Source organism: Purpureocillium takamizusanense, chromosome 6 (genome assembly GCF_022605165.1).
Source record: "Purpureocillium takamizusanense chromosome 6, complete sequence".
Taxonomy (NCBI): Eukaryota; Fungi; Ascomycota; class Sordariomycetes; order Hypocreales; family Ophiocordycipitaceae; genus Purpureocillium; species Purpureocillium takamizusanense.
The window spans coordinates 1,450,954-1,463,623 of NC_063073.1; the positions used below are offsets into that span (position 1 = coordinate 1,450,954).

Here is a 12,670-nt window from a genome sequence, read left to right on the forward strand (position 1 = left end):
TGCTTGCTTCGGCTCATGTGATTTCTCGACTTCCTTCTCCCCTGGCTTGATTTGGTCCGCGGATCATGGTCGTTCGTGCTATCGCCGGGTTCAATTGAGGAGGCATCACCACCGACCGCATTGCTCGCCTCATCAACCTTTCGAGGTCGTCGAGGCCCTTTTTTTTTATTTCACACACGAAGCCAGGCTCCAGCAAGTTGACCCGTTATAGGTGTGTTCTTTCTGGTTTCACTGGTCTGGTAATATCATACATGTCTATCGCCGTATCAAACCGTCTCTTCTACGTTTAAAAAAGCATCATGCCGCCGCGCGCCCTCCTTCCAGCATCCCGTGTACGTACCGTGCAACCAGTGTAGTAGCATCGTATATCAAACAGCTGCCCAAAATAGAAATCGTCATCAGATGGAGCTCCCGAGTGATGACTACAATGTGCATAGCCTTCGGCGAACTGCGATAAAGAATTATGGAGCCCCGCTATGTTTCGTTTGTAATTCTTTGCCGCGTCAATATTCCACTCGAGGATATGGTGATGGGTACGAGATGGCTGAGCGAAAGTAGTACATGGCCAAAAAACGAAAAAAAAAAAACATGTCCCTGCCGACAAGCTGTTATTCCTTGCGGAGAGAAAGCCCCCTCCCAAAGGGGTATGCGATCATGTTGCTGATCAAGAGCCCAAAGCTCACCCCCACGATCCCCTGAATGACCTTCCAGAAGGCACCGAAGAATGTCATGTCCAGGGTCCCCGGGAGCCTCGCGCCATCCAGGTGGCCGGCGGCGTCGTCTGCCGCGGTCAGCGGGTTGCTCTTGAGCGAGCTCGTGAAGACAGTGTCCGCCGCCAGGAAGCCGTGTATGGCCAAACTGGTCGGCAGCTGGATGAGTATGGCCTGCAGCATGACGGCGACGGCGAGGCTGCAGCTCCCCTTGCGAGGGGGCACCTTTGTCGGCGGCGCGGCCGGGGACGATTCCGCGTCGCTGTCGCACGAGGGTCGTCGGCCCCATCTGTGGCCCAAGTTCCGCCCTTCGGTGAGGCAGCACCATGACGAGGTAGACTTGAGGCCCGACATCAAGGCCAGCCAGAGCGTCTGCGCCGGCCGGTACAGCCGAAAGTGCAGGTTCGAGAGCAACCCGACGGACAGGGCGCCCAGCATGGCGGCCGCGTGCGTGTCCCCGTCAAACAACCGGCTGCAAAACGAGTTGACCCAGAACCCGGCGAGAGCGATGGCACATATGGCGGGCATTTGCCTCCACTGCGCCTGACGGATGATGCACTGGCAGATGATGAAGGCCAGAGCGAACAGCGACTGCCACTTCCGCTGGAGCTGGTCCCTGCAGCCCACCTCGGTCGTGGCGCCGCTGTCCACCAGTCCGTACAGGCACGTACCGATGGCCATGCCGTATCCGAGAAACAGAGTGCTGATGACGGCGTGTACCATGCGTGCGCTTCCCGCGACGATATGTCCCGTGTGCAGCTCCAGGGAGCTGCTCAGCACCATGTACCCCGGCAGGATGAAGACGATGCTGCTTTGTGCGATGGCGCCGAAGCAAAATACGTCGCCGTTTTGGATCGAGCCCAGGGCTCGCGCGATAAAGGCCGTGATGATGCCGGCCGTCATCTCGAACAGGGGTATAAAGTGGTCGTCGGCCGGGTACCAGACCTCCTGGAACAAGCCAACGGCACTCCCCAGCACCAGGGCGAACGGCGTATCAACAAGGCGACCCTGGAACGCGACGGGGGCGCAACATGCCGACGCCAGTCCGTACATGAGAACCCGCAGCTTGATGGAGAATCTGGGCCTCCGTTCGGTGGCGTCGTCCAACCGCCTCGTCGCCTCCTCCACATCAATGATGGCGTGTACGAGATCCTTGTATATGCGAAAAACCTCCATCAGACGGCCGACTTCTATGCCGGGCTCGAGGCGGATGATGTGGAGCTCCGTCCCTCCTCGCGTGCCATCGTCGAATGTCACCACCATGCTCATGGGCACGTACAGGAAGTGGGCATCTATGTCGAGGTGCACCGAAGAGACGGTCATGAACTCTTCGATGCTATGGGTCGGGGCGCCGTACAGCAGAAACGCCCGGCATAGCTTGATCAGACACTGTTTTCTCGCAAATGAGCTGCTGCTGGTGGTGTTGGTGGTGGTGCTCGCGGCGTCCGCGCCCATCGCAGGGGCTCTCGCGTTGGTCCCGGCGTGGTCCTCGAATGGCGATGGGGTCGAAAAAGGTCCAGCCGAAGCGGCGATGCGAGGTCCAGAAGAGTAGGCAGTCTACTCTATAGTCGGAGTTCGTGTCGAAAGACCAGCGCCTGGTAGCTGGGGAAGGGACCGCTGGCATTGCTGAGGCACGGGGCGCGCGCGTGTGGCAGAGGTTCGGTCGCAGCACGAGACGACGATGCGGCAAAAAAAGAGGTGGTCGAGTTGCATACGACAGACCGACCAGCCGACTGGGAGCTGCTGCGAGAACGTACGGCAGCTCGGGACCTTTTCTGTGCTAGTACTACGTGCGTACGTACTACTCCAAGGACCTACAGCTCTCTCCGTGGACACCGTCCTCATGACGTTGCCTGCGACAAAGTCTCAGGTGCAAGCCCGATGGCCTATCTTGCGAGGTGGAGGGTCGCGAAGCTCGAGATTGCTTTGGCGCCAACAGACCGGGAGGGTGACAACTCTTATCTACGGTGTTTTCATGCACAAGACCCGCGTCTGGCACTCACCCTCAAGCCAACTCTCGGTGCGTATCTGACTCTCGTGGGATCTCGTGTTGATCGCTGATGCGGTGAGCTACCACCCAGCCATCTACATCCCGTGGGCGTTTGTGCATGCATGATCATGGGAGGGGGGCCGGCCTAATCAGGCGACGTCAAGATCTGGCCTGGCCCGCCTCGAGTGAGCGAGCAACCAAGCCGTAGCCCAAGAAGAAGCTAGAGACGTTGCTAGCGAGCGAGTAGTAGCTCCAAGTTGGGTAGCTTGTGGTTTCAGCAATAACCTGCGTGGAATGCTCCGCGGCCGCACGTCTATCGCTGTTGGTGCCTAGGAATGGAACCCTGCGCCACCAGGAAGCATGCGGAAGCAACAACACCCTGGGCGCAGCAAGAAAAAGTGATGGGTGTGGCAGGTGATTATTTCTTAGTCCCGGTTGGCTTCAGAAAAAGCTTTTTTGATGGCGTTCTAGCCTCCCTTCAGTGGGCTCGTGCCTCGTGGGTTGCGTCTGCGGTTGAGAGGAGCCCTACTACTATTCTCAGGACGTGTTTACCATCTGCTGAGGTATGTGGGCACCCGTCCCGGATCTCCATCCTTCTTTTCTCCTCCTTCTGTCGGAGTTGGCTTATGACCCTCATATGATTTGCCGAGAGCCTTCATATTTACCCTGCACCGAGCTTCTTCGTGGTGCATGCACGTGAAAGATACGATGCAGCCAGTTGCTGGATCTGTAGCTTCACTCGGAAGTTTCAAAGTTGCCAGCGGGGGATACCCATGAGCCATGAGTCCTTGACTGTAGTTTCGTAGTGGCTCACCGCTGCCTTCTGTCCCTTCTATTGGTACCGCTTTTCGTCATACATTGACAACAAACTCGTGACGAGCGGAGAAGGTCAGCCTAGTAACGGGGTTGTCACTTAAGAGGCCACTGGCTGGGCCCTGAAAGGCACCACTCATGTTCGGTGTTCGGGCTCCCTCCTCCTCTCGATGCCTACATTTCCGCGCCCTCAGGAAACACCGGCGACAGTCGCACCTCGACCTCCTCCATCTTGTTCAAGACGCCCAACCACTTCGCCCACTCCTCGTCCCCTCCCGGCATGCCCCCGAAGAGCGGCAGCCGAGTTCCATCCCCGTCTCCAATGCCCCTCAGACGGCTCACGGCCTCCTTGATGCCGGGGATGCCGTGCGTGACGATGAGCTCCTCCATGCAGCTCACGCGGTACTGCAGCTGAGTACGCTCACTTTTCTCATCAAACGACTGGGGCCCGCAGCACAATGTGTACAATCGCACCAACGACTTTGGGAAGAAGTTGGCGGAGCCGTCGATTGCGCCCGCGCAGTTAACCGTCATGGCGGGCAGTAGCTGCTGGCCTAGGCCGGTGAAGACGTGGAAGTTGGAATGGTTGATGGCAGGGCTGAGCGAGATTTGCATGAGCTTCGACATGTCGCCGTGTGAGAGCTTGCAGCCAACGATATTTGGGTGCCTGGCAAGGGCTTCAAAGGTAGATGGCGCGACCTGGACGTTGTTGGACACGCCGGGATAGTGGTATCTGACGTGAGCAGTGTCAGTCTCCGCGCAGTACTTTTCACAAAGGTCGGGAAGAAGGCCTTGGCGCACATGAGGATGGGGATGGGGCTTGAGTTGGCCACGGCAGTGAACCACATCACGATGCCCTCCTGGCTCACCACTGGTGCGTTGTATCCAGGCACCAGGCACAAACCCCACTGCGCACCGGCCCGCTGCGCGTCTTCGAGCTGCTCCACCGTCTCTTGAACGCTGTTGGTGGCCGTGCCGGCCATGAGCGGGCATCTGGGGAACTTGAAGCCCGCCTGGTCCAGACGGTTGCGGAGGGACCGCAGCAGGACCTTGCGGTCGCGCGGGTGGACGTGGACCGCCTCGCCCGTGCTCCCGAAGACGACGAGCCCAGAGACGCCGGCCCGGGCGAGGCCTATAGCGTGCTGTCCCTGGGCATCGAGGTCAAAGGGCGGGGTCACGGCGTTGTAGCGAGACGAGGACTTGGAGGCAAAGAAGGTCGGGACGGGCGCCCAGATGCCTCGGGGAGGAGGGGGCGACGGGAGCGGCATTGCAGACACGAGGATTTGGAGCAGCGGACGATGGTGATGGCGATGGACTGAGAGCTGGACGAGGCAATAATTGCGTTGGTGGATGTGGCATGCATGCATGCATGCACTGCCGACCTATAAACGCAATTGTCATGCAATACCAGAAGTGGTGGGAGTCGGACAAACAGAGCTCCCCCGCCGAAGATGGAGCTCGGCATTCGGAGTAGCTCGCTGCGACGGGTTGCGAGACGAAAACACTTGACGGCCAGCATGCACAGCGGCTGGACCACGACAAGTGTCGTCTTGCGACGGCGTTGTCGAAAATCTACTGGTATCCAATTGCGCCCGGCTGAGCCGCTAGCTACATCGCCGGCAAAGCTGAGCGCTCTATCGAATGACGTGGGTGCCCTCGGCGGGCTCCAGCACCTTCCACTCGCACGGCAACTCCTTGTTCTGGTTGTGCTGCCTCAGTGTCGCAATAATCTTGTTGGCAATATCTTCAAAATTGCTCGTGGCCAGCGCCAGGATGGTCGGCCCGGCTCCGGACAGGCACACGCCCAGAAATCCGGGCTGCGTCTTGGGTGACATGGACTCGACCACCTGCGACAGGCCAGGGATGAGCGTCTGGCGGTAGGGCTGATGCACCTTGTCCTGCATGGCGAGATGGATGAGCTCCGGATCGGGGGGTGACATGCCCAGGGCGACGGGAAGCAGGGCTATCCGCTGCAGGTTGAACGTCTGTGAGGCATGTGTTAACGGGCACAAATTCCTCCCCTTCCACAACCCTCCCAACACAAGCCCAGACTTACCACATCCTGTCGGGCGTACTTGTCGGGCAGCACCGCTCTCGCCTCGTGCGTCGGCACCACAAAGTCGGGGATGATGGCCACGGCCTTGATCTCCTTGGCCCAAGGAAACTTAATGTGGTGGCCGATGCCGACGGGTGGCTCCGGCGGCTTCTTGCCCGTATCGACTCCGCCTGCCGGCGACGGCAAGACCTCGCTCAGCGGAATCTCAATGCGGGCGACATCCTCGGGCTGCAGTGGCATGAGGTACGTGCCGACAAAGCCACCAAACAGCGCCGCGCCGACATTGTCGGGGTGTCTCTCAATCATCAGACAGTAGTCGAAGAGGCGGTCATTGTCGAGGTGGTGCAGGCCGCCGACCTCTTTGCCCAACAGCACGCCTGCAACGACGGCGGCGCCAGAGCTTCCCAGGCCGCGGCCCAGGGGGATCGGGTTCTTGATATGGACGTGCGTTTCGACGGGGAACGCGCGCTGGTCGTGGCACCTCAGCACATAGAGCGCGACCCTGGTGATGAGGTTGACCTGGGGGTCGAGGCTGATGTCGTCCTCGCCCTGGCCTTCGTACGTGATGCGGCAGTTGAGTGGCTCGGAGGACGCGGTCTTGGAGCGATCAATGGTGACGTGCAGCTCGAGGTAGACGGTCAGGGCGAGGCCGATGACATCGAAGCCGGGGCCGATGTTGGCGCTCGACGAGGGCGTCTTGATGACGAATGACTCCATGGCTGTAGTTGAAACAGCAGGGATTCACTCGCCGGCGGGTATCAGAGGCTTCTCAGAGCTGAGGAGGGAGAGAGGGAGACGCTGCGGTGGGGGGACGGACTCGAGACGTCGCGAAGCTCGGTCGTGGATGGCGAACGTCGTTTCGTGCAAAGGCTCAATTCGATTCGATTTGTGCCTGGCGTGACTTCAATTGGGCGGGACCGATAACCGGAGGCGACAGGCGGCAGGCCATTGCAGGCAAGGCGGGACAATGGTGGGGTGATGTGGGCCGCCGCTGCTCCCTCCACCTTCACGTTATGCTAGTATACAATACAGTACTTCGAACTTCGTACAACTCAAGTCTCTTCACATACGTACTTCGTATATACTAGGTTGGTACCACCGTTCTGTATACATTCAGGCAAACGCCGTGCTGTTCGGTGATTGAGCGTTTGCTGATGAAGTACTAATGGAATAATTTTCCCTTACCGAGACATGAACCCGAATTTGATACTAACCCCCCCCTCCCCCCCCTTCCTCCCCCATCACTGTCGAACCCAGTGTTTGTGCCGTGCTGATACCAGTGTTGGTTACATGTAGTTACGTCGGCCCCGCGTCGTTGGCCATCTTCAATGTTGGAGCGTGCATCGTATGTTCTGTCGGCAGCGACTTGCCCTAGGAGCATTCGACACGGGACTCGCCGGTGGACTTTATCTCCCATTTGCAACGGTTTCCCATGCTTGTGCACTTCAGCCGCGTTAGCGCGGCAGGTACGGATAACGGGCTGTGATGTGTTTACCTTGGCAGTGGCTGGACAGTCCCATTTCAAGTTTCTCTTCTCCAAGCCCTTGAAACCGGCCTGGGTGCTTAAACACTTGCCGTGATCGTTTGGGTCGTTTGGGTCGCCCACTTCGCACTTCTTGTGACTCATTGAATCGTATCAACTCTCTTATCCTTCGTGTTTGGACTGGCCCTTGTGTCTATCAGCTTACCCCGTATACTTTGGCGGCGAAGATTGCCTGCCCCAAGGCGAGAAGCAGCACCACGAATTGGTGTCTCATTTTCAGAGCGATTGGACAGGTGTGGCGGTGTAAAAGGGGATATCCAAGGCAGATTGTGATGCAACAAGAGCTGGGCGTTCGATCAATAAATATATGCATCGGCAGCCTTTACCGATACGTAATGCTGGCGCTTCAATTGTGGCCACCTTGACAGAGCAAGCCCAACATCATTGATGACTGGACGTAGCGCGAACAACTGCGTAACTGTCTCCGATCATGAAACGCAGTCGATTTTTTACGTCCGACCGGTACATAACCCGCCCCAAACTCTGGCTGCTTTGGCAGCTTGTTGGTCAGAGCCCGAACATCTCAGCCCTGCGGGGAATGCGTTGGACAACGAGAACACGCACTGGAGGCAATACGCATCGTCAGTGCCACGCGCTAGAGCGGCACGTACTGACCCGGGTTATCTATGCTCGTCTTGTCATGTTCATGTTACATATTTCCTTACACATCAAAATGTCCCCTCTACTGTCGGACATGATCACGCATCACTAGGTTGCCCGCACTTGGGTGTCTGCGCGCTGAAATGGACAAAACAGCTACAATGCGAATCGCGGCCAATACACTTGGTTCAATAGTCATGTCACCTCAAACCCCATATGGGGTAAGTTATACCCTCACGTACCCCTCTCGTTGCGCGAACGCGTCGCCATGTTGCATCCGTCTATTGGCTTCACTATGCCACGCATCGTCTCACAACAGCCATCATATTGCACAAAGCCACATGCGATGTTTGCAAATAGGAGTTGACCAGGGAGATTTACAAAGCAGCTGGGCGATGACACTGCATGATAACCTGCCGCCTAACCAGCCAAAAAGCGGCACAAGCGCGCAAAATGCGGCCCGTCCTGATGCTCCCGTTAGGCGGTGCGATGCATTGTTGAAGAAACCCAAGAGCATGGCGGCAAGCATGGGATTGGGAACGATTCACCGGTTGGGCTTGCACGCAGAAAGCCCTCTGTAGGAACACCCCGCTTCGGTGCGTGCTGCTTTTGACTAGTGGGCCGCCACAATACTACCCTTGCCGCGGGATGCGAGTTCTTGCTCCAGTCCCGCAGGCCGGGGGCCTACCGGACTTACATTGACAGCTTCGAAGTTCATCCCTGGCCATTGTAACATGTACATTATACGAAGGAAATATAAGGCCTTTGTCCTTCCAGTAACCCGTACTCGAGGATACTAGCATGCTCAGTCTTGCAACATAGCTCATACAACTTCATAGATTCGTGAGGGGCTGCTTTGGTCGACCGGCTATTGCATAACGAGTCACACAAGCAGTACTATGATCACCGCGATGGGTCTCCCGTCAACCATATCAAAGCAGCCCTTGGCCTTTTTATTACCTGGTATTCTTGTGACACTGTCCCGCATTGCCATTGTCTGGATGCTTTACTCTCGCTATAGACGTCTTCAACACGTTCCCGGGTCCATTGTAACCAGTTTTTCGAGACTTTACCTGGGCATCTATGACCTTTCATACCGTCGAAACAAGCAGATCTATAAGTGGCACCAGTGCTACGGTCCAATTATCCGAATTGGCCCGAATGAAGTCTCAGTTGCAACAACCGAGGCAACGAAAAGTGTCTACGGCGCAACACAACGATGGGCCAAGAGTGGCTATTTTGACAATTTCATGGGATACGGCAAGCGGTCTGTATTTGCGACAAAGCCTTGCCGAGAGCATCAAAAGAAGCGAAAGACCATCTCCGCATTCTACCAGGCATCTAACATCTACAACACGCCGGAGCTAGAAGAGCACATTTGGCAATGCTGCCTGTCTTTTCTGAAGCAATTACCCCCCAATCAAGACATAGACATATACAGTTTGACGGACTGGTATGCTTTGGACATAATTACCTTCCTATGTCTTGGACCAGAGCATGGCACCCACTCCTTGGAGCAAGATTGCCCAGAACGTCAACTTCTGTCGGATATGAAGCACCTCCAGTTCTGGGGCCCATTCCGTGTTCGATACCCAGGACTGGCCAAGTGCGCATCACGTATCCTTGGTAGAATGAATCGTCGATTGACCTACCTCTTGGCGGAAGACAAATTGGCAGCATGGTCCCGAAAGCGGCTCCGTGCAGCGGCGGAGGATCCGTGTCTACTCGCTTCAAGGTCCCTCGTTAGGCACTTGCTGTGGTTTCATCATATGCATGATTCAAAATATCCCCTCGAAGAGTCGTACATTGCAGCTGAGGTGCTGGACAACATCAATGCCGCTGAAGCTACCGTTGCGGTGACTGCGACGTACCTGATTTGGAGATTGACGCAGCACCCGCTTTGGCAGCGAAGGATACGTGCGGAGTTGTCTGCCCTGCCCATGCAGAAAGATGGCCGTTTGTCTTTTTCTGCCATGAACAATCGAGCTCCAGCCTTAGAGGCATGCCTGCAGGAGGTCTATCGCCTCCACCCAGCATCTAGCGGACGGGCGGAGCGCGTTGTTCCCAAGGGGGGCCATACACTCTCGGGCGTTTACCTTCCCGAAGGAACGATAGTCACTAGTTCGGTTGTGGCTTTACACAGGGACGAAAAGTTCTTCCCCGATCCAGACGAGTTCAATCCGGAGAGATGGCTGGAGGCAGACGAGGAGATGCTCAGTCGTCGCAGCGCCCAACTCATCCCGTTTGGTTATGGGGGAAGGATCTGCTTGGGCAAGGCACTCGCTACTATGGAAATCAAGCTACTCATGGCGGCACTGTATTCCAAGTACGAAAGCACCATGGCTGCGTCCACCACTGAAGCCTCGATGGAGCAGTGCAGCACTCATGACGCAGTTCCGTGGGCTCTAAAATGTATGGTGCGATTCAACATGATCGAGGAAGGAGAAAAATAGTTGATTGAAGTATACAAAAAGATGCCACGACAGCCGATTCGCTACCGGTGACTTTCCCACATTGAGCAGGACAAGTGCCACGTCACAATTGCGCATGGAAAGCCACGGACTGTGCCCTAGGCTCCTGGGAGGTGGCTCGATTCCCAGACGCAATTTGACAAGGTTGCAATAGCTACAGAGGTTGTACAAAGGGAGTGTGACTCGGTATAAGGAATAGAACTCACTTGGTTGGCAGTATTGCATGCGCACAGCAAGTTACACATTCAGAAGGGGGGCCTATAATACTCACTTTTGGGACAATTCACATTTCGCCATTGTACTTGATTGTCAATCGTCAAAGCCCTCAAAGGGGGCGGCTTAGCTGGCTACGGGCTGAGGCTCTTCTTTGCTGTCTTTGCCGAACAGGTGGACACCGATGATCAGCAAGCTCGCCCCGAAGAAAAGGACTGAGGCAACCATGTATGGCAGACCAACCCAAACGCCGCCCATAGCAACACCGCGACGAAAAGCGAATGCCAATACCGGTCCAGATAACATGGCGCCGGAGCTTTGCGCCAAGGCGATTGCCGTATTGACAGCTCCGATCTGCGAGGGGGCTGCAAGCGCGGTAGCCACACTACGTAGAGCAGAATAGTATCCCCATCCAAGAGCAAAACAGCCGATACCGACCACGAAAACTCCAGGCTCCTGCGCGAGCGACATGACACACGTCCCCAAAGCCAAAAGAAGCACACTCCCATATACAATAGAGAGATCCGTCTGCAGGGCCGATAGATAACGCCTTGTTATGGATGAAATCTGAGGCAGGATGAGCACAAGCAAGAGTAGGTTGATGACGCCTTTGATGGTGACGAGAAGACTAGCTTGGGCGATGGTCCAAGTAAATTTCTTAGACGCGTACTGTATGACAAATTGCAATGCTTCTTTTCCAATGCTAGCCAAGAAGAACGAGGCAGTGATGAGAAGCATGTTACTGGCGACCTGAAGCTGATGACGGTGCTTTTTGAAATCGGGCCAGTATTGCTTCAGGCTTGAGAATGAGCCCCTTGAGTGCCTAAAAACGTGCAGTCGGGGCGATTGTTGCCCTTCAACGGCATTGTTTGGTTGGTTGAGTCGGTTTGGCAGCGTTTCGCGCAAGGACAATGCAGATGTGAGGCCAATAATTTCGAATAACACACCGGCTAGAAACGGACACCAGGGTGTCCAAGACATCGCAGCGGCGCTCAGTGGGGCTGCAAGAATCTCTCCCAGAAGGATAGCCGCAGAGAGAAGAAAAAAGACGGAAGATCGTTGTGCTGGCGGAAATACGTCCGATATCATGGTGAACGCCATTGACGTGGCAATCTGTGGACCTCCGCCAAGAACTTGAAACAGAGGTGATGCCCATATCAATTTAATGGGGATCATGTTCGCCTGCCAGCATATAACACGAATCGATACCTCTTCCAGAATGAGTCCTATCAAGCTCAAAAGCAACACGGGCTTCCGACCGAGACGGTCAGCGGCGAATCCGTATGGCAGAGCGAGAAGAATTCCGGGCATTTGGTTCCAGAAAGCCATCCATCCGACTAGGAGTGCTAGCTCAGCTTGAACGTTATCCGATTTGCAGGCAGGAGTTGAGACCTCGTGCTGTCTCCCAATGCTGCTTGTGTCGACGCCACGGAGCCGCTTGCAGACGATCCTCTCCAAGATCTCGATTTCAGGGGCATAGGACAGGTAGCTCCCGAAATCCACTGCAACTATAATGACGGAAACCAAAAGCAACGTATTTCTCGCGCGCTTCTTCTCCATGCGCCGTCGTTCCTCGTCCACCGGTGATCGTTCGTCCGGGGCTAGGAGAGGAGCTGCTTCCGAAACCCCTTCTAGAGGGGCTTGATTCGTGACACTCATGGCCCGACTTTCGGGTGCAAAAAGTTGGACGCTCCGTGTGTTTTGCTTAGAGGCCTAGTATTGAGTACGACTGCACAGGGCAGCCGACGCCGGAGTGGAGTGATGAGCAGCTCAGGCAGTACGAACCAGATCGTGTTTGTTGACACTGCCCAGAATGCCATGTATGGCGGACCTCACTCTAAAGTCCGTGCTCAAATGACCAACAGACGCTGTCACAAAAACACGCCCTCTGCTCCTTAAAAGTGAGGGTGGGGGGCGTTCCCTTTGACAAGCCGTTAGACGAGATGACTTGCAAGGATACAGAACGAACGAGGAAAGAAGCCGTGGTAGCAACTCGCCTCTGTACTCACCAGTATAAGATCGGATAAGTTGGCCAGGCCGTAAGCTGCAATGACACTGGTTTTTACTAACCTTATTTAGGGATTACGGAACTTTGCCACGTTATCATTTACTCCCCTGGCGGCGTATCTTTGAGGGCAAGGGAGCGTCTTACTGCGTGAAGCCTATGACCACCCATGACCACCCACGGGTCTCACGGCTGTTAAAGGCGTACATAGATCAAGCCGCCCCGACCCCACAGTTCCGAGGTAGCTCCAAGCTTTGGTACATTGAGTT

General features: G+C 55.9%; 3 protein-coding genes across 3 annotated transcripts; all 3 read right to left on the bottom strand.

Annotated features, from left to right (window-relative positions):
* Positions 1-200: 200 nt before the first annotated feature.
* On the bottom strand, positions 201-2,962 carry JDV02_006924 (uncharacterized protein). Its single transcript, XM_047988361.1, has one exon. It carries the CDS (start codon positions 2,163-2,165, stop codon positions 609-611), a length of 1,557 nt encoding a protein of 518 aa, XP_047844356.1. The 5' UTR covers positions 2,166-2,962; the 3' UTR covers positions 201-608.
* Positions 2,963-3,687: 725 nt separating this feature from the next.
* JDV02_006925 (2-keto-3-deoxy-L-rhamnonate aldolase) lies at positions 3,688-4,781 on the bottom strand (the record flags this gene model as incomplete). Its single annotated transcript, XM_047988362.1, has 2 exons — positions 3,688-4,246; positions 4,315-4,781. 2 exons carry the CDS (start codon positions 4,779-4,781, stop codon positions 3,688-3,690), a joined length of 1,026 nt encoding a protein of 341 aa, XP_047844357.1.
* A 366-nt stretch (positions 4,782-5,147) lies between these two features.
* On the bottom strand, positions 5,148-6,286 carry THR1 (Homoserine kinase; the record flags this gene model as incomplete). The annotated part of the gene is made up of 2 exons (XM_047988363.1): positions 5,148-5,498; positions 5,570-6,286. 2 exons carry the CDS (start codon positions 6,284-6,286, stop codon positions 5,148-5,150), a joined length of 1,068 nt encoding a protein of 355 aa, XP_047844358.1.
* Between the last annotated feature and the right edge of the window lie 6,384 nt (positions 6,287-12,670).

What these genes read in the sequence shown, in the direction of transcription:
- JDV02_006924 (XM_047988361.1), bottom strand. Translation starts at nt 2,165, where the DNA reads ATGGGCGCGGACGCCGCGAGCACCACCACCAACACCACCAGCAGCAGC.